Below are 25,616 nucleotides of genomic sequence, written 5' to 3' on the forward strand. Positions count from 1 at the left end.
TTTGCAAGCCGCTGGCACAGCTCGTCTCCGGTGCCCGATCCCCGTGATCCCCTTTACAGGATGCTGGCACAGCTCATCTCCGGTGCCCGATCCCTGTGATCCCCTTTGCAGGATGCTGGCACAGCTCATCTCCGGTGCCCGATCCCCGTGATCCCCTTTGCAGGCCGCTGGCACAGCTCGTCTCCGGTGCCCGATCCCCGTGATCCCCTTTGCAGGCTTTTGGCACAGCCTCCGGACCACACCAGCTCCCCACCGGGCGGGAAAGTGGCCTCAGCTCCCGGCGAGAGGAAGGAGCCGGCCAGCAAGCCTTGCCCTGGAAGGGGAGACCCGCCTGGACAGCGCATGCAGACCCTCCTCTCCTCCCTGGAGCTGGATCCCTGCAGGGCGGATTTCCAGGGGTCGAAGCCTGCAGAGTGGCACACGTTGCCCCCGTGCGGGAAAGGCCGCCACGAGCCTGCTGTCCAGGACTAGGGCCCGGCCAGGGAGGGGAGGTCCGGGGAGCGGAGCGGCACCGACGCTGCCCCGGGAGAAGGTCAGGCGGCGGCGGCAGAGCCTGGCGGGAGAGGCTGATGCCTTCGAGAGGGGACCAAGCCTGGCGCGACCCAGGCCAGGTCGCAGGGCTCTCCGCCACGAATCCCTAAGTTCACCTACAACATCCTTACAGCGCAGAAAAGCCGGTGTTTCCTCCGGTCGCAGGGTCCGGGCACGGACAGTCGGGATGGCCCTGCAGCAGCGGCAGCCTGTCTCCGGCCCGTACGGACCTCGCCTGATCCCGCAGCGCGCTGGGTGCAGAGGGCTCTGCCCGAGCCGCTCGCCTGCTGCGCGCACCACGAGCCCAGCGCGCCAAGCGGGGCCGGGGGCCGGTTTGCAAAGTCCGTCCTTCAAACAGGCGTCCGTTCCGCCGGGCTCGGCAGGGCCGCTGAGTTCCCGGGGACCGGAACGGGCTCCGCGCCCGCGCGCCTCTATCCAGCCGATGATAGAGACGTTAATGCTGTTTTTGCTATCTCAGGAGGGAGCCAAAGCCGGCGGCGCGCAGCAGGCCGGAGGTGGTGCCGGCGGGCGGCTCGGCAAGGGTTAATTCCTCCCTCTCTGCCCCATTAGCAGGAGGACGGATTCGGTCACGCTGCGGCGGCGGCGGAGGGGAGGGAGCGCTCTCGGGGGCTCGCTTTGCCAGGACTCGCTCCGGACGGACTCTGCGGCTCGGCTGTAGCACTGCCGTCCCGGGGGGGGGGTGACGCGGCCCCCTTCCCCGGCTCCTGCCCTCGCGGCCGAGCTGGAGACCTCCAGGAGCCCGGACGGCCCCGCCGGCGGGCTGCCCATGCCCACGCCAACGCCAAGAACGCCGGCGGCGGCAGCGGCAGGAGAGGAGGCGGCAGCAGCCCACGTGCGCCCGGCGCAGGCACGGCCGCGGCCAGGCCTCGGCCGGCGGGCGAAACCCGTGGCTCGTCCCCTCCAGGAGCCGCCGGCCGAGCCCTCAAGGGTTAAGCCCCCGCCGGGACGGGGGTGAGCTCAGGTAGGCGTGAGTCTGAGCGGCTCCCACTTTGCCGCTTTGCCGGAGCCGGAGCCGAGCTGCCTGCGCGGAGGAGGGGCCTGGCTGACCACTGCTGGTGCTATAAATCCCCAGCTCCTGCCACGCTCAGCGACTTAAGATGCACATGTGTCGGGAGAGGAACCGCCGGCTGCTGCCGTGAGGAGCCCTTAACCCCTTCCGCGCGGCACCAGCCGGCACCGGCCCGCGGGGAGCGCGGCACGGGGACCCCCACGGGAGCGCGCGGCCAGAGCCGGAGCCAGAGCCGGTGCCGGAGCCTCGCGGAGAGGAGGCAGCGGCAGCTTGCCGGGGCGCCCCACGTCCGACTCCAGCAAGCAGCATGAGCGAGCGGAGCTGAGGCTGCCCGGAGCAGGAGGAGCTCCGAAGAGCCCGGCGGTCCCGCAGCGCTTCCCCGCCGCCCCCTCGCCGCTCCCGGCCAACATGTCCTTCGCCATGCTGCGCTCAGCGCCCAGCCGGTACCTGTACCCCGAGATCAGCATGCTGTCGGAGGACGAGGAGAACGGCAGCGAGAGCTCCGGCTCCGACGAGAAGCCCTACCACCTGGACGCCGACGGCTACAGCATCAAGAGCAGCAAGCGGAGGAGCGGCAAGAAACCCAACCGGATCAACAGGGAGCCGCGGCAGCGTCACACGGCCAACGCGCGGGAGCGCGACCGCACCAACAGCGTCAACACCGCCTTCACCGCCCTCCGAACGCTCATCCCCACCGAGCCCGCCGACAGGAAGCTCTCCAAGATCGAGACCTTGAGACTGGCCTCCAGCTACATCTCCCACCTGGGCAACGTGCTGCTGGTGGGGGAGGCGTGCGGGGACGGGCAGCCCTGCCACACCACGCCAGCCTTCTTCCACCACGGCAGCGGCAGCCCCCCCGCGCGCGACTCCGAGAACTCCCAGCCCAAACAGATCTGCACTTTCTGCCTCAGCAACCAGAGGAAGCTGGTGAGTGGCTGCGTGCGCCCTTCCCGTGGGGCTCTCGGCGTGCCGGAGCGGAGCGGGGCGGGACGGGGGGAGCCGGCACGGCCGGCAGGGATCGCGGCAGCCCTGCGGGGCACGGTGCCGACGGCAGCCGGGGCACACGGCAGACCCCGGAGAGCCAGGCACGGACGGCGCGGCTGCCTCCCACCAGCACCTCCAGCTCTGCCGGCCCCGGCAGCTGCCTCCTGACCCGCCGCTCGTCTGCCGGGAGCGAGGCGATGGGATGGGGGAAAGGGCAGCCTTTTGGGGGCTGGAGATGGGTTTTGCAAGAACGGGAAAGGAAGGGAGGCAGTCGAGGGTCTGATCTCCCCTCTATCCGAGTCCGGGCAGAAGCGACTCAGGTCTAGGGCTAGCCGCGACTCCGGTGGCTCGGAGCTGGGCAGGGTCTCGCCGGAGGTGGCCGGGGTGAGCGCTGCCGGCTCCGCTCAGCCCGCTGCAGGGCCCGGCGCCTCGGGCAGCGGCGGCGGGCGCGGGGAGAGAGCCCGAGCCGGGGTCACGGCGAGCAGGACGGTGCTGCCCCGGGGGAACGCGGGGAGAGCGGCGCTCCCAGCTCCTCAGCGAGCCCCCGGGGAACGGGACCGCCGTCCCGGCGTGCCAAGGGATGCCCGTGGGTCTCCAGCGGGCAGCGAGTCTGAGCAGCGATGCTCTGGCTAGCCCGCTTCCCTCGGGGCTCCTCCGGCGCCGGCTTCCGACCCCGCGCTGTTGGGGAAGCGCTCCGCTCCCGGTCCGCTGGCGGGCGGCTCTGCCTCCCGCTGGGACCAGCCTCCAGGCAGAGGGGTTTCTCCGTGCCTGCCGGGCACCAGCAATGCCGGGGGGGCCGGCGAGCCCAGCGCCGGCCCCAGCGTTGCCCGCAGCTCCATTGGGACGGGCATCGCCGCCACGGGGGCAGTGGGAAGGAGGGAGAGGGGGTTGGGCAGGGTTTTAAGCGAACCCAGCGCTGAACTGGGAGAATCCACCTTCCGCGGCAGCTCTGCTGAGGCTCCAGAGGCTGGTTGCACTAGTGCCCGGCACGAGCAGCCACCTTCACCAGCACATACCTGGTAGTCCCAGCAGTGCAGAACCTCCCCCAAGAGCCTTGGGCAGGGAGCGGTGGTGGTGGTGCGGAAGAGGGCTGCAGCCTTTGCCAGGGCTTTCCCGACATGTGGGGACAGCTCTCATCACCCGCACAAAACCAAACGGGGAAGAAGGTGCCAGGGAGGAGGTGGCTGTCGAGACCCAGCAGCTCGAGCCCTGCTCGGCTCCCCCGGGAAGAGCGTGCCCTCCATGGCTGGGTGTTAAAACCCTCTTGGTCTCCCGATGGTCGCTGGCGGGGCGGGAGTGAGGAGAGCACGAGAGCCGGGGCCGGCGGAGGGATGGCAGTCGGAGCCAGGCAGGCACACGCCACTCTCTGAACCCGTTTAACCCCAGTGAGTAACATCCTGAAGAGGGAAAAGTCTTTGTTAAGGATTCAAGGCTCATTAAGCACGAAGCAGCGGCGGCAAAACCGGTCACGAGCAAACCCTGACAGCTTGAGTATTTCAAACAGGAAAACCCCAAACCCTGCTAATCCCCCTTGCACGTCCTCTCCAATTCACTCCATTAGGAGACAGCTCTGGGAACGGCAACGCGAAGAGTCTTAGCCTCTGGTAGGATTTACGCTGATAAATCGTAGCTCATCGAAGACGAGCACGTAGGGCTCTTTCCACTCGGGCCTCAGAGACCGAGTGCTTCCCCGTGTGCAGCCTTCGCGCGTATCAGTGCCAAACGCTCACCAGCGGGCGAAGGCTGCAAGCCACGGTGGTCCGAGCTCACCCACCGACCTGTTCTGTTCCTCTCTAGTGTCCTGAAGCCCCAGACTGCAAAGTGTCCTCGTGCTCCGACAAACCGTAGTCCCCACCTTTCCCTGCATGCCAGGCCAGGGTTATCCCAGTTTAAAAAGGGAAGCTGCAAGTGGGGAAGACCTTACGGAGCTGAGCTGGAAAACGTCCCCGTCTTCCAGTTACCAGCCTAACCAGAAACTTCTCGTATAATCTCCTTCCATCTTCTCCAAAGATCAAGCCTTCCCTGTCTCTTTTGCTGGCAATGCCACTTGTGCATCAGTTCCCATAAACCATGTCTCACTAGCATTGGCTCCTGCACGGGAGCAAACCCCAGGATAAGCACGTCCGCGCCAAGGCGCATGGAAAGGATAAGTAGTGCAGGAATCCTGAGCCAAGACGGGCCACCTCCCTTCCTTCAGCGCTTCTGGATTAATCTCCCCAAGATTAGATACACAGCGGCTATCAAAGGAGTCACGATACTTTGGTTTGACTGCGAAATAACCTAGGTTAGGTGCGTACGGGGAAGAAGGGATTGAACAAATGTGTTCCCAGTAAACAGTGCAAGCGTTTGGTCTCTGCTTGAGGTTTTACAGGCAGATAACAACGCAATAGCTTTTACTGTATGTTAAAAGAATAAAATAAACCATCTTTTATCAGGCGGGGGGTTTTTTGACAAATGGCAAGGAAATGAAAGCAAGCTCCTCTGCAGTTGCAGACACGGTGCAGCTGGGAGCTTGCAGCTCATTTGACGTTAAGTGGAAGGGACCCCGTCTTGGCTCCCGAGAGCGAGACAGACAACGCCATCACGGACCGGAGAAACGGCCTCCGGGCGAGACCGCTGGCTTTCTACGAGCGCCCGAAGCCGAGCGACCGCCCTTGTGCGGGCCAGCTCCCGGCCCTTCGCCCTAGCGCTTGCAGCCTTCGGGTGCTCGGGGTGCTCAGCAACGTCCAGCGTGCGGCTCCTCTAAAGCTGATTGCCCCCGTATACCTGTCCCGCAAGGAAAAGGACACAGAACAGCTTCTCCTCTTCTCCCAAATTAACACCCAAACGCAGCTTTGCCCCAGGCTGAGCTTAAAGGAGAGCAGTTTGCAGCGGAACGTAGCTTTTCTTGCGCTGTTGGGTGCCTAAGTCAAAAAGTGGCTCATCCACCCTCTGCGTCTTTCACGCTCACGTATAATAACGTGGTTTCAGCCAATACGACCTCATGGTAGGCAACTCTCAAGCTCCAGCTTTCCAGCCTTTGCCAGAGAAGGGGTTCGTTACGGTAACCTCCCGAGGGATAGCCAAGGCGCTCCAGCTGAGCCCCGTCCGTACCGGGGGCGGCTGAGCTCCTTCCAGGGCCCCCTGCCGCTGGTTCCCCCGTCCGTTTTGAGCTCGATACGCCGCGCAGCGCCGGCAGCGGGGGACACCTTCGCGTGCGTGCGTGTTGCGGCCGACTCACTGAAACGTCCTCCCTCCCGCAAGGCCCCGCGCATGCCGTACCGGCCCCGTTCCGTGTCCGTGCCGAGGCGCGGGGGCTGCGTCGAGCTGCGACTCCCCGGGGAAGCGGCTGTCGCGGCTCCGGCCGCGAAGGACCTGCCACGCTTCTGCACGCGTGGTGGGCACGCACCGACACGTGCACGCACACCGAGGGAGGCGGCGAGCGGAGGAGCAGAGGCGCGAGCCGTCGGGCAGAGGCGTTCCCAGCGAGCAGGGTGGCAGGACAGGAGCCCGGGCAGCGCGGTCGGGGGCTGCCCGCAGCTGTGGGCGCCCCGCAGGACAGAGCCTTGGGGCAACCGGGGCAGCAAACTTCCTGCAAATATTCCCCGTTCACCTTGGCACCTTCCCGCTTTCGCCGGCAGAGCCGTGCCCCGAAGGGCAAAGGGGCTTGCCCAGATTTAAGCCGCGTGACTCAGTCTAGCCTCGAGCCCGGGCGTCCGGCTTCCTCATCCAGGAGACTTTCCCGCGTCGGGCTCAAACCGACACCATCTCATGGGAAAGATCCCTCTTTAGAGAGACTCACGCTTAGGCGTCCCCCGCCAGCCGAGAAAGGCTGAGCTCTGCTAAAGGGCTCCGTCCAGGCCGGCGGCTGGTCGTCCGCGTGCCAGTTCCCCACAGCGAGGGAGAACCAGGCGCTCCTAACTGCGGGACAACGCGGAGGCAGGGTGGCCGCGACGGATGGCGGTCTGCTGGCACTGCTGGGAAGCGGACGCGTCCGATTCCCGCAAGCAGAGCCCCGGGAGAGGCAGCTGCGGGCTCCCTTTAGTCCCCCAGGCAAGATTCCCTCTGGATTGACTGAGGTCCGGAAAGGGCTCAGGGACTGTCCCGGGCACGTCACCCTCCCGAGAAGGGAAGGGAGCGTTTAGCGACCACCCAGCCTCGAGAGCTCCGTGTTTCTCCAAGCGTTTCCCCTTGCAGTTGTGGCCTTTGCCGTCCCCTCCGGGACAAACAGTGCCGGTGGGGAGAAAAGGGGACGTTTCTTCTCCAGTGACCTTCTCAGTTGGAATGGCTGCCATGGCTCAGGGAGAGCTGTCGGGCAGCCTGCACTGGGCGCTGGTCTGGACTTATCTAAATATCAAAAAGCCCAAATCCAAACCAAGCCTCTTGCTGAAAGTGCTCGGGAGACAAGGACCCTCGTGGTCTCCTCGGCGTGCCAACGGCCCTTGGAGAACGCACGTCCCCGCTGCCCGGAGCGCACGGAGCCACAGGGGCAAGGACCAAGGGGAAGGAGAGCATGGGGCCAAGAGACACGGGCGCCGAGCTGGGTGGGCCACCCCCGAGCAGGCAACGCCAAGGCTTTGCTCCCTTTAAAATAACGAGGGATGAGCGTCCGGCATGAGCCGTTCTGCGCTCTGGCGTGCTGGGAGCGTGCATTTCTTCGGAAAGCGGGCCAGGGAGAGGGCCCAGAGACCACCCGGGAGCTGAAAGGTGTCGCAAGGCCCTTGGGGAGCAAAGGAGACGGAGAGCGAAGCCCTGGCGCAGAAACCCTGCTGCTCTCACGTTTCAGCCTGGGCGGCAGGGCAGGAGCAAAGGCCACCGGCACCTCCGCCTCCCCGGGGGGCTCAGCTGTAACTTCACCCGCGGGGCGGGAACCCGATCCTCGCCGCCGGGACGCCTTCGAGCTCGGCTCCATTGGCAGGCTCCCGCCCAGGGCCGGAGCACCGGGTGGGGGGCCGGCGGGCAAGGAGGACGGCACCTCACCCACGGGGGTCTTTAAATGCACCCGCCGCAGCTGTGGGTGCCCGGCTCAGACACGCCGAGCGCCCCCGGCTCAGACACGCCGAGTGCTGCCAGCTCATGACGCTCCGTCTCGCGAGAGGCGAAATAGCGGCGAACGCTTTGGAAGGCAGCCTGGGTCGAGCGGGCCTGTGATTTGCCTCGAAGCGAGAGATTCCCGGCCAGAAATCTGGGTCAACATCAGCAGATGTGAGGAGGAGGAGGAGGAGGAGGAGGGAACCAGGAGCAGGTGATGGGTCCGCACCAGAGGCGCTGGCAGGACCCTCTGCTCGCCGGGAGACGGGGGGTTTCATCGCTGGTCTAGCAGCACCGCTCGCAGCCCCCCTCTCCCGCGGCCCGGCCGCACCACGGGGCCACGAGTTTAGCGGAGGCGGCAGACAGCAAGGGCTGGGCAGAGCGACGCGCCGGGGGCTCCGCGCAGCCTGCCGCAGACGGAGCCTCGCGCCCCATCGTCGCCGCCACTGCTCCATCCCCGGCGGGTCCGCGGGGTGAGGCCGCCCCAGGGGACTGGACACCGGAGCTCGCGGTGTCCTCGGCGTCCTCCTTGCAGCCGCTTCCCCCACCGACACCCTCCGTCCTCCTCTTGCCACTGCGCAGGGCACTGCCGGCAAGCGCGCGGGATGGATGGACGGACGGACGGATGGGACGGGACAGGCACTAGGCAGCAGCGACCGGAGTTTGAAGCAGAGGGCAGGTTTCGCGCTAAAAGCCCTATCGCCGCCCGCTCCGTTAATGAATTAACACGCAAGCGTCCCCGGACACCCCTCCTCCCAAGCAGGGCCGCGACGTGCTCCCAAGGAGACCCTCCGGCCCGCGGGACCCCCGCTGGAGCCTCGCGCCCTGCATGGAGCAGCGCCAGCTGCTTCCCGGGGGAGAACGATCCCTGCGGACGGGGTGCGAGCCGTGCGGAGGGCGCCGGGCCACGGGGCCGGAGCCGGAGCAAGGGCAGGCTGTGCGTGCCGCAAAGCCCCGCTCGGACCGGGAGCTCAGTGCCCCGCACCAGCGCCGTCCCCCCTCTCCCCCCGGCGTATCTGCAAGATGGGACGGCTCCGCGGCCCTGTAATTTACTGTTCCTGCTGCACTTAATGGCAGCGGAAAGGCAAGGTGATAGGGGAAAAAATATGAGGCGGGATTTTCCGAATCCCCATTTCCTCTCCAGACAGCACAAGAACTCCTGGGGCCTGAACATCTGGGAAATTTAATTTTACCGTTTCGGAGCTGAACTCCCCTTCCCCTCCCCTCCCCGCCCCCGGTAACAAAGGAAGAGTCAGAGCAGGGGCCGCACGTGCGGCGGTGGGGGAGGCTGCGCCGCGGCCGCGCTCCGCACCGGCACCAGCACCGGCAGCGGGAGCCGGCGGGGAGCCGGTGAGCAGCTCACCACGGCCCTGATCCCAGGAGCGGCTGGGATGCAGGGAGAGGGGATCCCAGGAGCGGCTGGGATGCAGAGATGCAAAATCCCGAGCCGGGCGCTGCCACCTGCGCAAGTTTGGTTGTCCGCAAGGCGACTGCTGCCGCTACCTCTGCCTCCGAGTGACTCCGAAGGGAGCGGGCTGGGAATGCCGGCGTCCCAAGGAGCGCGTGAGGAAGGGGCAGCAGAGAGGAGGCGCCGGGGAAGCCCCCTGGCAGCGCCGGGACGGGCGCCACGGAGAGGGAGGCGGCAGCTGCAGGAGCAGGGCTGCGAGGCCTCGGCCAGCACCTCCGGATCCACCTCCGGATCCCCGGGGGGGACACTGCCTGGAGAAACACTGCCCCGCGTCGCCCGAGAGCTGTCAGAGCGGAGCCGTCGCAGGCCGCACCGGCGCGGGGAGGAGCGAGAAGCTCCCAGGCTGGAGCCGGGGCGCTGGCAAAATTCCCGGCTCCAGGTGTGTTGTTTTAACTTGGCCTTCTCCCTCTTCTCTGCAGAGTAAAGACCGAGACAGGAAGACGGCGATTCGGAGCTAGATGATTACAAGTTCAGGAAGGACAACGAGGAGGAGCAGAAGGAGGAAGGACGGAAAAGCCACACACACCAAACCACAGCCACGGACATTCCTGCCTTCACCCTGCTGCTGGGCAGAGCCGCACGGCTTCGCCCCGGAGGAACTTACCTACCTGACTGCGCACGCCGCCTCGCCTCGGGAGAGGCCGGCCGTCCTCTCGGCTCGGAGCGGTGCCCGCGGACGGGAGGCGACCAGGGATCCCGGCGCGGCAGGAGCCCGCGGGACCGCGCGCGGCAGCTCGGAGGGCCGCCAGCGGCGCCGGGACGCTCCGCGGCGGTGAAGGCAGCGGCGCAGCCCCCGCTCGGCGAGCCAAGGGGGGCAGGGGAGCTGCTCCGGGGCTGCCGGGAGGGACGTTCCCGCGTCCGGCCCTGTGGATGCCGTGTGCACGGCGGCTCTCGGGGGAGAGTGAGAGAGAGAGAGCTTGGACATTGCCTGTCCCGGGTCCGGCTCGAGCAGCGCCGGTAAAACTGCTTACCGAAACGCCCTGCGCCCCCCCGTTCCCCCCGCAGCTTTGAGCCACTCCGTCCCCCGAACTCTGAGTGCTGGGGTGCTGCACTTGTGGAGTTTAATCAATACATGCTGGTGTTTCATGTCATTGATATGATAATATAAAGCCTGAGCAATTTGTATAATTAAAAATGAATATGGTTCTGACTCCCGGCAGACGCTCCCTTCCTTCCACCCCCCCCGGCCCCCTCCCCTCGCACAATAAACCTCTGGCTTTGCCCTCACCCCTGTCCGCTCACAACCTCCGGCTCTAACCACCCTCCGGTCAGCACGCGTGCGGGCCCCGGCGCCAGGGCTGCTCCCAGGCACCGAGCGCGGAGCCCTGGCCGGCACGAGCCGCCCGGTCCCCCCGCGGCACGCAGGAACGCAGCTGGAGCGCCAGGCAAAACGCAGGGACTCGGTGACAAGCAGGCGCTGCAGCTGAGCGGGGAAACAAATCGCGCGCGTGCACCGCGGCAGCATCGGCGCCAAACGGCCGTCGCCCGGGCAGGGCTGGCGCTGGCGGCTCTCCGGCCGCAGGGCTCCGACGTGCCGGTTCTCGTGTCGCCCACAGGGCAGAGCCAAGGCTACGGAAAGGACGGAGGGAAGGTGGAGCACCGGCCTCCTCCGAGCAGCAGGCGAGGGGCCGTGCCTTTCGGCACGCCAGCAGGCCAAGGTGCCGAGTCCTGCCAGAGCAGCAGCCCTGCCGGGCGCCGGGAATGCGTTGGCTTCCCAGCCGGCGGGAACGGCGTCATGCGGGGGGCCCCGCGCGGTCCCACGAGCTCACGCCGGGAGCCCCCTCTGCAAGAGGGACCGGGGCTGCTGGGGCCCGGGAAGGGAGGTGACTGCCCGGAGCTGCTCCGCTGGGAACGGCACGCAGGCAGCGGGTCCGCGCGGAGGACGCGGTGCAGGGGCCGGAGGGGAGAGCGGGGCCCGGCAGCCGGGGATGCGGCGCAGGGCACGCGGACAGCGGGCTCGGAGCGCCACGGCAAACGGAAAGCCGTTCCCAGCGGGGCCACTGGTGCGACACGTCCAGCGCCGCATGTCCAGGGAGCCCGGCTCCGCATAACGGCTGGAAGTGTTCCGCTTCACACGGATGGAAATTTTTATATTTTTAATTTTAATATTAGCGGTTTCAAAGCTGGAGGAAGAGGTTTGGAAAGCATCCCCGCCTCGCAGGCAGGACTCGCAGGCATACACAAGCAGCGAGGGATGTTTTTAAGATGAAATTCAGAGGCGTCGGGGAGGAAAACTTTGATTCCCTAGAGTCCTTCTGGGTCCTGCCGATGAGGTCGTAACACTCAGCACTTAAGCGATGCTTCACCGATTCCAGGGGATGCTGCCAACTGGTCCCCACCCACCCCGAGACGGCCGCGGTCGCGTAGGGACAGGAGACGGGGCCGCGAGCAAATAAAAACACCGCACGGCACCGAAAAGCCTGTTTTTGTGTGTGCCAGTGCGGCCGGCAGCGCCGGGAAGGGTCGCGGAGCGCCGCCCCAGCGGAGGCGCGCCGTGCACAGCACAATCCCGCACGGCCCCTTCCGGGTGCGCATCCTCCTCCGGTGCCTCTGGGCTCCGCAGGGAAAAAGCCTCGGAGGCGGCCAGGAAGGGAAGGGCTCGCGCAGGTACCGAGGCAGGAGATGGAGCTCTCCCCCTGCGGCAACGGCATTTACCGTCGGCGCCGCTGGCTGGCACCGGGCTCCGGGCAGGAGCGGAGCTCAGATGCCGCCGCTCCGTGCAGGGTGCACGGCGGAGGGAGGCCCGCAGGCAGGTCCGGCTCCCAGCGCAGCTGCTTGCTTCCCCAGCCCGTTCCCGGGACACGCCGCCCCGCAGCGGGTAAAATCTCCCCGGCTTCGCAGAAAAGCGTTCCCAGCTCTAGCGACTGTTTCCGCTCCCCCCGTTGGCGCCGGGAGGACGAGCGGACATCCGCGCGCGGCTGCGCGGCAATTGCTCTCAGCTGTGCGATAGGGCCTGCCCCGGTGCAGAGCAATTTTCCACCGCATATTTGCTTCGTGAAGTCACAGGTAGTTCCAGGATTCACACGTCTACCCGCGTGCAGGCCGCGCCGGCGGCCCGGGCGGGCAGCGAGACGGGCTGCAGCGCCGCAGGCGAGCGCCGCCTCCCCGCAGCCGCCGGCGCCAGCCCTGGGGCAAGTCACCTCTTGCCTCCTTGGCCAGCCCGGCCTTTGCCTCCAGCTTCTGGGCTTTGCCCTTTTCCACCTTGCAAGGCGCAGCGCGGCGCGGCTCAGCCCCCCTCCGCCCCAGCTGCTGCACCACTGCCTGGAAACCAGAGCGAGCTACAGACGGAAACACACACCGACGTGGTGGAGAGACCGGGACAAGGCGGCTGCAAGCTGAACCAACAGGGTAAACCTGAGCCAGGCCTGGCAGGAGCCGTTCCAGGCACCTCGGGGTTTCTCCCCACCTTTTAACCCCAGAATGACCAACCAAACAGTAGCTCTGGGCACTGGCTGTTTCATAAAATTGCTGTGTGCCTCTGCCGGGGATCACCTGACTGCTTGGAGCAGGATTTCTTTAAAGCATTTATCAGTTTATTTATTTTGGGGGATTCCTAGTCAGAACAGCCGCCGGGGCTGCTAAAGTGGCACTGCAAAGGGCTTCCTCGCACGGCTTCCTACCACGGGTTCCCTGCTGCCCGGCTACGGCATCTCAGCAGAGCACGCTGGACCAAGGCCCAGCTCCGGAGACAGTCCAGAGAGCTGGAGCTGCAAGACAGCACCGTTAGATACCACCCACTCTGGTCACCTGAGCCGAGCTCCGAGGCAGGGACAAGAACCATAGCTCGTATCTTAGCTGGGCGCCTAGAAGATGAAGAAACAAAATGGGCAATTTTGCAAGCAGCCTTTTTAAAACTTGAAGATCCCCGACTCAAAGAGGGCACTGACCCTCCCTCCCTCAAACCTCTCAATGCACCGAGAGCCACAACTTTCAAGGAGACCCAAATAAGCATGATCTGGGAGCGCATTCCAGCTTCAAAACAGGAAGAGGCTCTCAGTCTCCTGCAACCACGCTGTCCCGAGGTTGAACAGCACGGTGCTGGGCTTGGAGGCACCAGCTCATCCCTGCCACCTCCCTCACCGTTAGACAGAAACGCTTACCAAAACAAGCGCCGGTGCAGAGACTAAGGGCAGATGAAGCACGCTGAGATGTGTTTAATCCAGCACAAACAGATTTCAGGCCACGGCTGTCTTCTGCTACACTACCCATGGCCCGATCCTGTCACATGAAGACCTCTAGCACCATGCTTTCTGCGCCGGGACTGCTTAGCACACTAACAGCATGAAGTCACTTCGTGGTTGAGTGGCTCCATGCCACGCAGCACGCCACGAGCCTCCTTCGCAGGCCGGAGAGCCCTTGCAAAGCGAGCTTTCCCTGGCCACGGCTCGGACGGAAGGGTGCAACCTGCCGAGGGCTTTGCACCTCTCCCAGTCCTGCCTGCACCCCTCGCTTCTCCCCAGAGCCCGCCGGAGGAGGGAGGCCGACCACAGCATCCCGGAGGATGGGAGGGGACCGGCAGCCTCCCCGCACGGAGAGCTTTAATCCTGTTCCCCGCGGTGCGTGCTGCAGCACCCGCCGCACGCTAGCCTGCGCGCAGCAGCTAGCCCTCGTCGTGGGTCTGGTGTGAATTAGGGACACCGAGCGCCGGCAGCAACCCGAGACGGAGCTGCCGCCAGTTCTGCTGCAGGAGGTTTCTGTCTGTCCCGGCCGTACGCTCGCTGACCCCAGCGCTCCCCAGAGCGACCGCGATGTCTCAGCAATAATCTCCGAACCAACAGCAGAGACACCGGGCCGGCTGCCAGCAGAGCGGCTTTATGGCACTTTCATACTCGTTAGCCGAATGACCGCCCGGGGAGCCATCTCCTGCCAGCGGCTGCGCCGAGCAGCCACTGTCTGCCCTTCCCCTGCCTCCCGCTGCCCTTCGCCCCCGAGCTTTAGCGTCACCCCTGGTCCCCGGCCCGGCGCCGAACTCCGCCGCCTTGCACCGGTCGCACGGGAAACGCCAGACCCAAACCGCAAGCGAGGTGACGGAGGCCGAGCGCACCGCTCCGCGCAGGGCCCCCAGCGGGGGGCACGGGGCCCCCGGCTGCCGAGCTCCACGTGGGCTCAGCACGCCGGCGCGCCTGCGACGGGAGGCCCGCGCTCGGGCCGCGGCTGCCTCCGCTCCCGCTCGCTTCCGCGCGCCCTCCCCCACGGCCCCGCGCCGTCGCCCTTCGGCTACGGCTGCAGCTGGCAAGCCGTTAAAACAAGGCAGGTGACAATTATGGGTTAGCTAGCAAAGCCTTAGGAAGGTCTCCGAGAAGAAAGGCAAACGCTCTTTGAACACCCTTCTGGCAGCTGGGGAAAGAGGCCTGGCCCAGGGCTTGCTGCAACCCTCCGCTAGCTGCAAGGCTGACCACGGGCGAGGGCAGGAGAGCTCGGGCACCCCGTTCCTCGTGTGACCTCCCCGCTCCCCGCAGCATCGCTCCTGGGCACCCCTTCTCCTCGCCTGAATCCCTGCAGCATCGCTCCTGGGCACCCCTTCTCCTTGTGTGAATCCCTGCAGCATCGCTCCTTGGACACCGCTTCTCCTCGCCTCAATCCCCACACCATCGCTCCTTGGACACCCCTTCTCCTCGCCTCAATCCCCGCACCATCGCTCCTTGGACACCCCTCCTCCTTGCCCCACTCCCAGCTCCCTGCAGCACGCACTCATGATGCCTCGGGATGCCCAGCATGTCCCTGTCCCCTTCCTGCACCAGCCCACCTGCCCCGTGAGCAGTGGAGCACCCCGGGATGTACACGGCCTCCTCTCGCAGGGCTGGGAGAGATCCCGGGGTCACCGGTGCAGCCCCGGGTGTCTCCCGCATCCCTTCTGGGTAACCCCATCCACACCCGCCCTGAAGGCACAACCTGCCATGAGCTAGGCCTTTGCCTTGGAGCCTGCTTCGGCAGCGCTGTGTGTTCCTACGCAGCGCGGTACCGTGACACCCCTTCCCTCTTTCGGACTCTCACCCCAGCAAATCAGCCCTTCCCTGCGCACCCTGGCGTCGGCTTCTGCACCCGCTCTGCCCTCAGCTCAGGTTTTTGGGAGCACACGCTGGACACCCTTTGCAGGGTGAGCCGGGACCCTTCCCTGGTGCAGCGGCGCCAACAGTTCGCTGTCTCCAGCGGAAAGGCCTCTCCCCGCACACCCAGCGTCGCTGCTGCCTCTGCCCCGGCTCTAACGCTGAGGCCTCGGAGACATTCGCTCGCACACCCGAGGTCCTTCGCTTCCCGTCACTGCAGTGCCAGGCACCGGCCCAGCAGCATTTCCTCTCCCTGCCGTTTTGCAAAAGGCCACAAGCAGAAGAGAAGAACGAACCAGCCCTGCGGCGAGCTGAAACAGGTTACGCAGCCGGCTGCCAGCGTGCGAAAGGAAAAGCAAGACGAGAGGAAAATATTCTCCAGTCCCTTGCGGCTCTGCCAGGCCCGGGGGACAAGAAGGAACAACACGAGGGACTAGGAGAGGAGACCGTCTAGCTGGTGTCCATCTGCTTTTTCTGGAGCTCTTGTAGCCCTCTCCTCGCGGTGACCCGTCAAACAGCACAGCGGCAAGTGATGCAGGGCAGCTGCTCCAGCTGCTCCAGCGCACACACCTCCAGCCCCCCGGGGATGGGACTCCTCAGCCTCTACGGGCAACCTGCTCCCGCGCTTGACCCTCTTTGATTCTGTCCCACGAGTGAGAAAGGGGAAAGGAAAAAGAGATGAAGTTTCCCTTGATTGTAAGGAATTCCTTCCAAATGCTCCCATACTGCTGATGCCGTAGAAACTTGCCCTCCGGGGAGAAACCCTGCCGTCTCCTACAAGCCCCCAAGCTGCCGGGGTTAAAGTCCACCGCTTTCATCTCCTCGTTTACCAGCAAGGGAAAAAACGGCTCCAGAGAACCAGGGGGGAAAATTACACCTGCAGCCTCCGGGCTGCCCGTGCCCAGAGCTGCCCCGACGGGGCGTCCATCTAGAGACCTGCCGCACGGCAAGGTTTTCCGGGTGGACAGAGCCCCTCTCACCCGGTCCAGCAGCAGGCACCGAGGGACCCGGCCGGCAGAGTTTCACCCCAGACAGGCTGAAAGCTGCATCAGCAGCACAGCTCCAGCAGCCAAGGCAGAGTGACCAAACCTCGCAGACAAGAGTGATCCCTCGGGAGCTGTCAGGCGGTAGCCGGAGGCGAATGCGTAGGCTAGGACGCAGCGGGAAGCGGGGTCAGAGCTGCCCGGCAGGGAACAGCCGCTCCCGAGCAGGGCTCCAGATCCCGTCGCCAGAGGAGGATTCCTTCCCTGACGGTTTCATCTGCGGGGATGGGAAGCGGCTGCGTGCTCTGGGCTTGCCGCACTTGACGGCAGCCAAAGCACGCTTGGAGCCCACTGGAAAAAGCAGGGCCAGGGATCTAAGAGCACGGAGACGGGCAGCCCTGCGCCTACACTGGTCTGCAGCTGGGAATGCTGCTCCTGCAGCTGGGAACGCTGCTCAGGAGTGGGGAGTGCTGCTGGGGAGCTGGGAGCGCTGCTCCTGCAGCTGGGAACGCTGTTCAGGAGTGGGGAGTGCTGCTCCTGCAGCTGGGAATGCTCCTCGGGAGCAGGGAGCATGACATTTTGGGGCAGCAAAACTTGCCTTTTCTGCTCCAGCTCCTTTATCAGATCCCCAATTAACTGCTTGCTGGTCATTTATCTGCTGACAGACAGATCCTTAGGGACAGCCATGCAGATCCGTAGCCTGGAAAAATACTTTCCAAAATGTCTGGTTATGGTGACTAAGCTAAGTACTCCCGAGTTAAGTGGCAAACTCTCGGAGCAGCTAGGTCCACGCCTGACTGCAGCGGGCCCTGGCAAGCAGCAGCCCTGGCAGAAGCCTGTTTCCAGGTCTGGCACTGAACTACGGCGCGCAGCACGGCTACCGGAGCAGGGAACGGGGCCGGTGCGAGGTGCGGAGGTGGAGCGAATGCCTGGAGCTTAGCGCTCGCCAGAGCAGCTCCTGGCTAACTCCTTTTGCGTGCACGCTGCGGGCGCAGCCACGCTGACCCCCAGGGGAAGCAGGCAGCCATCCAGGGCCACCGCGAGGCTGCTGGAAGCCTTGGGACACGGAGGCACTGAATCGCGCCAGCAGCAATCCGAGCCCAGCGAGCAGGCGATGCACAGCATCACCCATGCGGCGTGTCCCAGCTAGGGGCGGCTCCAGCGCGTGCCGGCTGCAGGGCCCGAGGCCGCTCTGAGCAGGTGTTCCCGCTCCCTGCACACTTGGGTACCGCAGGTGAGGAAAGACGGCATGTCACAGAGGGGAAACCCCGTCCCGGACGGGACTAGGGATGATGCATTTGAAATGACGGGTCCAGCCGCCCACGGAGCGACCGTAGCCGGTTGGTGCACGGGGATTTACACGCAGACGGGCTTCAGGGTGACAAGGACGTCACCAACGCCACGCACCGGACCGAACTGTTTGGGGCTGAGCGAGAGAGGAGTCGGAGTGAGAGCAGAAGGACTCCTGCTCCCTGGTCTCTCCTCCCACCGCCGGACGGACCGAAGCCACCCAAGATCTCGGTCCCTTATGGGGCTGCACAGCGCGACCTCGCTCCCTTGCCTGTGCCGGGTCACCCGGCTCCGCCGGCGAAGGCTCGGAGCAGAGCCGGAGGCAAGCAGAGCCGGAGGTGAGCAGGGGCCACCGTGTGCCTGCGTCCCCTCCGTCCCTCCCTCCGCAGCCCGGGCGGCAGAGGAAAGCTCTGCGGCAGCCTTGCCAGTCGGCGGGATTTTCCCCTTGCGCCGGCATGCGCTAACCAGGATCTCTGTTTCCGAGTGCTCAGCCCCCAGCCCCGGCGGGGGGCGAGTAAAATGTCAAAAGAAGGAAGAGAGGAAAGCCCAAGCACACCCACGCACTCCCACACGCAGGGCCCGGCTCGAGCGCTCCAGCTCAGCTCCAGGGACCAATTTCCCCGGCTATTCCACACGGCTGCGGGGCTCCAGGGAGCTCTGAAAACAGGAAGCCAGCGGTGTAATTTTGAAGGAAATTCTCAAAGCCAAGCCATTAAGGGCTAAAAAGGAGGCTGCATCCAATCCGATCGGAACAGAACAAAATAAAAAACATTATAATGGCAGGTTCAATATTGAGAGTAACCCAATTCCAGATTTCCTCCTCCTAATCCTGCAGGAACCCGCAGATGGCTGGGGGAGGGGGCTGTGCCCAGCCAGGCCAACGGGGGCCGCGGCGCTGCCGTTCCCGCATCCCCCCGGTGCTCCCGCAGCAGCTGCCACCGGGAAGCAGCGCAGCACGGCGGGCAGCTGCCTCTGCTTGGGAGAAAGGCCCGGACGCAGGCACCCGGACGGGGTGCTTTCCTGGGTGGCCAGGCCCGCTGCCAAACGACCCCACCTTAAATGGCAACTGCTTTCCTGGTTCCTGCAGCTTTCCTGGTTTACGGCTTAAGGGAGCTCCCCGGCTTCGTGCGAGCGAGCTGGGGCCCTGCACGGATGAAAACTTCCTGCTGCTTGCTACGGCTGCTCCCCGCGCTCACAGCCAGCAGCGCGCGGGGAGGTTGCCGAAGGCAGGAGGGAGGTGGGAGAGCGAGTGGGGTCTGGCCCCCGCCGGCCGCAGGCTGCTTGGTTCAGGCCCAACACGTGCTTGCATGAGAAAACCTCTGCTGCCCCGCAACTAGAGCCGGTGGGACCCTTCTGCAAAGCAGGTCCCTCCTGGTTCTCAGGGGGGACTTCAACCAGCCTGATATCTGCTGGAGAGACAACACAGCTAGGCACAAACAGTCCCGGAGGTTCCTGCAGAGCATTGGTGATCGCTTCTTGACACAGGTGGTGGAGGAGCCAACGAGGAGAGGTGTGCTGCTGGACCTCCTACTAACAAACAAAGAAGGGCTGGTGGAAGATGTGAAGGTTGGGGGCAGCCTTGGCTGCAGTGACCATGAGATGGTGGAGTTCAGGATCCTGCGAGGAGGAAGCAGGGCACTGAGTAGGATCGCAACCCTGGACTTCAGGAGAGCAAACTTTGGCCTCTTCAGGGACCTACTTGGAGGAATCCCATGGGTTAGGGCCCTAGAAGGAAGGGGGCTGCGAGAGAGTTGTTTAATATTCAAGCATCACTTCCTCCAAGCTCAAGATGGGAGCATCCTTCTGAGTAGGAAGTGAAGCAAAGGAGGCAGGAGACCTGCATGGATGAGCAAGGAGCTCCTGGCAAAAGTCAAGCAGAAGAAGGAAGTATAGGGAATGTGGAAAGGGGGACGGGCCACTTGGGAGGACTATAGGAACATTGTCAGAGTATGCAGGGATGCGCCGAGGAAGGCCAAGGGCCGTTTGGAGTTAAATGTGGCGAGAGATGTCAAGGGCAACAAGAAGGGCTTCTTCAAATACATGAGCAGCAAAAGGAAGACTAGGGAAAATGTGGGCGCGCTGCTGGATGGGGCGGGTGCCCTGGTGAGGAAGGATGCAGAGAAGGCAGAGTTGCTGAATGCCGCCTTTGCTTCAGTGTTTCCTGCTCAGGCCAGCCGTGAGGAATGGCAGACCCTGGAGGCAAGAGAGAAAGTGTGGGGAATGGAAGACTTTCCCTTGGTTGAGGAGGATGGGGTTAGAGATGATTTAGGCAAAGCTGACACGCACAAATCCATGGGCCCCGATGGGATACACCCAGGAGTGCTGAGGGAGCTGGCGGACGTTATTGCTAAGCCACTCTGCCTCACCTTTGAAAGGTGATGGAGAAGAGGAGAGGTGCCTGAAGACTGGAAGAAAGCCAATGTCAGCCCAATGTCTTCAAAAAGGGCAATAAGGAGGACGCGGGAAAGTAGAGGCCAGTCCGGCTCACCTCCATCCCTGGAGAGGTGATGGAGCAGCTCATCCTGGAGGCCCTGTGCAAGCATGTGGCCAGTCTGGCTCACCTCCATCCCTGGAGAGGTGATGGAGCAGCTCATCCTTGAGGCCATGTCCAAGCATGTGGCCAGTCCGGCTCACCTCCATCCCTGGAGAGGTAATGGAGCAGCTCATCCTGGAGGCCCTGTGCAAGCATGTGGCCAGTCTGGCTCACCTCCATCCCTGGAGAGGTGATGGAGCAGCTCATCCTGGAGGCCATGTCCAAGCATGTGGCCAGTCTGGCTCACCTCGATCCCTGGAGAGGTGATGGAGCAGCTCATCCTTGAGGCCATGTCCAAGCATGTGGCCAGTCAGGCTCACCTCCATCCCTGGAGAGGTAATGGAGCAGCTCATCCTGGAGGCCCTGTGCAAGCATGTGGCCAGTCTGGCTCACCTCGATCCCTGGAGAGGTGATGGAGCAGCTCATCCTGGAGGCCATGTCCAAGCATGTGGCCAGTCCGGCTCACCTCCATCCCTGGAGAGGTAATGGAGCAGCTCATCCTTGAGGCCATGTCCAAGCATGTGGCCAGTCCGGCTCACCTGCATCCCTGGAGAGGTAATGGAGCAGCTCATCCTGGAGGCCATGTCCAAGCATGTGGCCAGTCAGGCTCACCTTCATCCCTGGAGAGGTGATGGAGCAGCTCATCTTGGAGGCCCTGTGCGAGCATGTGGAGGAAAAGGTGGTGATCAGGAGTAGTCAGCATGGCTTCCCCAAGGGGAACTCATGCTTAACCAACCTGATAGCCTTCTCTGATGGAATGAGTGGCTGGCTGGTTGAGGGGAGAGCAGTGGAGGTTGTCTCCCTTGACTTCAGCAAGGCTTTTGACACTGTCTCCCATAACATCCTCATAGGCAAGCTCAGGAAGCGTGGGTTAGATGAGTGGCCAGTGAGGTGGATCGAGACCTGGCTGAATGGCAGAGCTCAGAGGGTTGTGCTCAGCAGCACAGAGCCTAGTTGGAGGCCTGTAGCTAGTGGTGTCCCCCAGGGGTCAATACTGGGTCCAGTCTTGTTCCACTTCTTCATCAGTGACCTGGATGAAGGGATAGAGTGCACCCTCAGCAAGTTTGCTGATGATACCAAGCTGGGAGGAGTGGCCGATACCCCAGAGGGCTGTGCTGCCAGTCAGAGAGATCTGGACAGGCTGGAGAGGTGGGCAGAGAGGAACCTCATGAAGTTCAGCAAGGGGAAGTGCAGGGTCCTAACTCCTAGGGAGGAATAACCCCATGCACCAGTACAGGTTGGGGGCTGACCTGCTGGAAAGCAGCTCTGCAGAGAAGGACCTGGGAGTGCTGGTGGACACCAAGTTAAGCATGAGGCAGCAATGCGGCCTTGTGGCCAAGAAGGCCAATGGTCTGCTGGGGTGCATCAGGAAGAGTGTCGCCAGCAGGTGGAGGGAGGTGATTCTCCCCCTCTCCTCAGCCCTGGTGAGGCCACATCTGGAGTACTGCATCCAGTTCTGGGCTGCCCAGCACAAGAGGGATGTGGCACTACTGGAGCAAGTGCAGCGAAGGGCTACAAAGATGATGGGGGGACTGGAGCATCTCTCTTCTGAGGAAAGGCTGAGAGAGCTGGGTCTGTTTAGCTTGGAGAAGAGAAGGCTGAGAGGAGATCTTATCAACGTGTACAAGTATCTGAAGGGAGGGTGTCAAGAGGATGGAGCCAGACTCTTTTGAGTGGTGCCCAGCAACAGGATATGAGGCAACGGGCACCAACTGAAACACAGACAATTCCATCTAAACATGGGAAAAAACTTGTTTGCTGTGAGGGTGACAGAGCACTGGAACAGGTTGCCCAGAGAGGTTGTGGAGTCTCCGTCTCTGGAGATATTCAAAACGCACCTGGACGTGATACTGGGCAATGTGCTCTAGGTCCAGCGAAGGGCTACAAAGATGATTAGGGGACTGGAGCATCTCTCTTATGAGGAAAGACTGAGAGAGCTGGGTCTGTTTAGCCTGGAGAAGAGAAGGCTGAGAGGAGATCTTATCAACGTGTACAAGTATGTGAAGGGAGGGTGTCGAGAGGATGGGACCAGACTCTTTTGAGTGGTGCCGAGCGACAGGACGCGAGGCAATGGGCACAAACTGAAACACAGACAATTCCATCTGAACATGAGGGAAAACTTTTTCACTGTGAGGGTGACAGAGCACTGGAACAGGTTGCCCCGAGAGGTGGTGGAGTCTCCTTCTCTGGAGATATTCAAAACGCGCCTGGATGCAATCCTGTGCAATGTGCTCTAGGTGACCCTGCTTGAGCAGGGGGGTTGGACTAGATGACCTCCCGAGGTCCCCTCCAACCTCAACCATTCTGTGATTCTGCAAGGTAGGACCCTCCTGCAAGGCAGGACATTTCTGCAAGGCAGAGGGTGTGACAGCACCTTGCTCTAGGGCCCCTGTAATATCCCTGGCAGGCCGGTGCCCAGGGTTTTCGGGAGGAGAGCTGGACCCGGGCTCCCAGGCTGGTCAGCGCGTTCCCCTCCTCCCGTACAGCAGGAGCCGTGCATCCCGCATGCACGGGGGGAAGAGGGACCGAAATACACGGGAAGGGACGTGCCGCCCCCCAGCAGCAGCCGTGCAGCCGGGCGCGTGGGCGCCAGCCGCTTCCCCGGGGGGGCAGCTCTTCCCCACGGAGCCGCCGCGAGCCGCAGACGGGGCCGGCGAGGAGCTGCCAAAGGGTGGGTCAGCAGTCCCGGCAGCGGTCCCTGGGCCGGCCACCCCTTCCCTTGGTCATCTAGCCACTCGTGCTGCCAGTCCGGGGGGGAAAGCAGGAAGCCCGGCCCGGTCAAGGCCCCCGCTCGCTCGCGAGTCCCCGCCGCCAGGCTCGGGGAAGGAGCTGCCGCGCTCGGCACGTGATCCGTCACAAGGTGCTCGCTGCCTGCCCCGCTGCTCGGCACCTGCGGGGCCGCCAGGAAACACGTGTGACCCCGCCGGTACCGGCTCGGCAGGCCTTTCTTCCTCTGATTTAGCTGCTGTTAACTTTTTTCCACCCTCCCCTTGGCCTGCCCACCGAGCGCTCCTCGCCAGCTGGGACGCGCCAGCCGCTCGGCCGCGGGGCAGCAGCCGCCCCCGAGCCCCGGGAAGGAGCAGCGGGGAAGGGGACGGCGCGGGGAGCGAGCCCCTTCCCCGGCCCCCCCCCCCCCCGGCTTTGCCTACTTTAATCCTATTGTTTGGCGGCGCAGCCGCTCTGCCCGGCCGCGGATCCCGCTGCCGGCCCGCGCCGTGCCGGCGGCCCGCGTGCCCCCTCCCCGCCTCCGCCCCCTCCCAAAGTAGCTCCAGCTGTCAATGGCTCAGATTGGAAGTGCAGGTACGCCGCTGGCTCCCTGCCCGTCTCCCCTGTGTCTGTCTGGTGAAAGAGGAAGCCAGTCCACCTCTGGAATCCTTCACTCTCTCCTCGTTCCTACTCTCCCCGCTTCTCTCCTGGGGATTCGGGGTCAGTCTCTCTCTCTCGGTCTCTCTTTTTTCCCTTGCCCCTATCAGATTACAATGCATGCAGTGTTCGCTCCAAATCCCCCACTGCACGTTAATTCTGTTCCTCTGTCTCTAACTACCAAACTGCTTTCCTGTGCCTCCTGTCTTTCCATTCCTCCTCCACTATTTTTTATCTCTGACAAATAGAGCACGTCAGCTCCAATTGGAGTGAGCGGGATGGGGAAGGGGCTCAGAATCCAAGGAGAAGAGTGAGCGAGCAAGGAAGCAGACCCAGGCCAGGGCAAGGGGACTGCGGGCGAGCGAGCGAGCCCAGCAGGCAGGGACCCAGGCCCCGTCTCCGTTGGCCGAATCCCAGTTGCTTCCGGCACCCAGAGGGGATGCCCTGAATCCAGGGCTTAGAGCAGGGCCTCCGGGCTCGGAGTCCCCTTGGAGCAGCACTGCCATCTGCCTCGGTTTCCCTCTAACACGTGAGCTCGGCTCTCCTCCAAGGGCTGGGAAGGGGATGGGGGCCCAGGAGCGCCAGGCTCAGCTCCCGGGACAGCCCGGCCGGGCAGCCTTTGCTCCCGGCGAGAGGCAGGGCCCGGAGCGGCACGGCTCGGAACTGAATTTGCCACTCCGCGCCGTCACGGGCCCGTTGAAGCCAACCCGTGCTCCTGCCACGAGGCGCGCGGGGCTGCCGAGGCTCGGCACTGAGCCGACGGGCATCCCCGCTCCGCCGTGACAGCCCGTTGAGCAACTGGCAGCAGGAGATCTCCGTTCCGGGGAGGAAGCCCAGCAGCGGGCACATCTCCCCCAGCGCTGCTGCCCCATCCAGGGAACGAGCCCCGGGGCCCGTGCAGCGCTGCGAGCACGTCAGGCCACCCGCCGCCGGAGCGGTTTGGGCACGGTGGGGAGTCCCGGAGGACGAGGAAAGGCAGCAGGTCCTGAGTGTCTCCCGCCCCACAGCAAAGTGCTTCTGCTCCCAGGAAGGAGCTCCGGGCCGGGAAGAAGGCTGAGACCGGCCCGTGAGGGGTCGGCCTGCAGGGCAGGGCCCCTCCGCAGCCCCCCTCGCTCCCACCCTCGCCTAAGGGTGCTGCTGGCACTCGTGCTGGGGAGCGGCGCTGGGCACCCCAGCCCCAACCTGCCCCGGGACAGACCAACGGCGAAGGCGAAGGAGTGAGGAGGAGCAGACCACGCTCAGCGCAGGACCTCCACGGAGGTCGTCCGAGGAGGACCTTGCCCCGTGCTCCAGTTACCTCCTGCTCTGCCCGAGGCTGGGGAAGATGCTGCCGCCGCCGCCAGAAACGGGGGCAGAGGGAACGGAGCATCCAGCGCGACGGAGGAGGTGGGCTGGGATCCCCCCGGCCGCACACAGGAAACCCGGCGCGGTTAATGAGGGGGAAAGCGCGCGCTGGCTTCCTCCGCGCGGGCCGGCGAGGGGGAGGCAGGGGCTGCCGCGGTGCCCTCCCCCAGCCGCAGCCCTCCCTGATTTATGGAGGGGTGTTTTCTTTAGCAAACCCAGCTGTCAGTGGCCTTCCTGCCCGTGCCTTTCACCCCGCTCCAGCTCCGCACCTGGAGAGGCTGCGGGAGCCAGGACTGACCTACCTTCCCCCCGCGCCGCGCTGGAAGGGTCGAGGGGCCGCGGGGATCCCCCCAGCCTCTACGGGCACCTGACGGGGAAGCGTAAAGAGGACGGAGCCGGACCCTTCGCGGCAGTGCCCAGCGAAAGGACGAGAGGCAACAGGCACAGATTAAAGTCCAGGAAATTCTCTTTAATCCCAAGGGAGGAACTTTTTTACTGTGAGGACCTGGGAACAGGCTGCCCGGAGACTGCACAACCTCTCCATCCTTGGGGACATTCAAAACCCGACCGGACGCGGTCCTGAGCAACCTGCTCCAGCCGACCCTGCTTGAGCGGAGGCGGGAAGGGATGATCTCCAGGGGTCCCTGCCAACCTCCTATTCCCAGCCATTACTGCTCCGTCTGCAGCAACCCCACAACCCTCCAGGGCCCTCAACCCTCCTCTCCCACCGGGACTCCTTGTAACCCCGTGCTTTGGCTGAAGCTATGGGGTACCAGCACTGTCAAAGGGAACTTAGATGGTAACCATTAGGTTTCAGAGTAAACATGGGCTTAGGTGACAAGATGGCAACCTGTGAATTTCTGCATCCGTACAGGCCCAGAAGTGCAGTTGAAATTTGTTTCACATTCAGTAGGAGGAAGGATTATAAACCTTTTCCATAAAACAAGAATAAAAGAGCTGAAATATTGCCCCAGTCAAAACAGATGGAGCTCCCAGTTCCCGCCACCCCTCCAGAAAACTCTCCTCTAGAAGC

At 64.0% G+C, this 25,616-nt stretch overlaps 2 protein-coding genes across 3 annotated transcripts in view; one reads left to right on the forward strand and one right to left on the reverse strand.

Annotated features, from left to right (window-relative positions):
- BOP1 (BOP1 ribosomal biogenesis factor) overlaps positions 1-25,616 on the reverse strand; it is a 68,241-nt gene that overhangs the window by 11,483 nt on the left and 31,142 nt on the right. The window contains exon 1 of one of the 2 annotated variants that reach the window (XM_067290061.1): positions 13,124-13,185. The exons of the other annotated variant lie outside the window; for it this stretch is intronic. The gene's annotated coding sequence lies outside the window, so the exon portion shown is untranslated. Of the gene's footprint in view, positions 1-13,123; positions 13,186-25,616 lie in introns of those variants that run through there. 2 annotated transcript variants of the gene reach the window in all.
- On the forward strand, positions 1,800-9,602 carry SCX (scleraxis bHLH transcription factor). Its single transcript, XM_013943471.2, has 2 exons — positions 1,800-2,488; positions 9,443-9,602. The coding sequence occupies exons 1-2, from the start codon at positions 1,970-1,972 to the stop codon at positions 9,479-9,481; spliced, it is 558 nt and encodes a 185-aa protein (XP_013798925.1). The 5' UTR covers positions 1,800-1,969; the 3' UTR covers positions 9,482-9,602.

The sequence above is a fragment of the Apteryx mantelli genome, chromosome 2, assembly GCF_036417845.1.
Source record: "Apteryx mantelli isolate bAptMan1 chromosome 2, bAptMan1.hap1, whole genome shotgun sequence".
NCBI classification, from domain to species: domain Eukaryota; kingdom Metazoa; phylum Chordata; class Aves; order Apterygiformes; family Apterygidae; genus Apteryx; species Apteryx mantelli.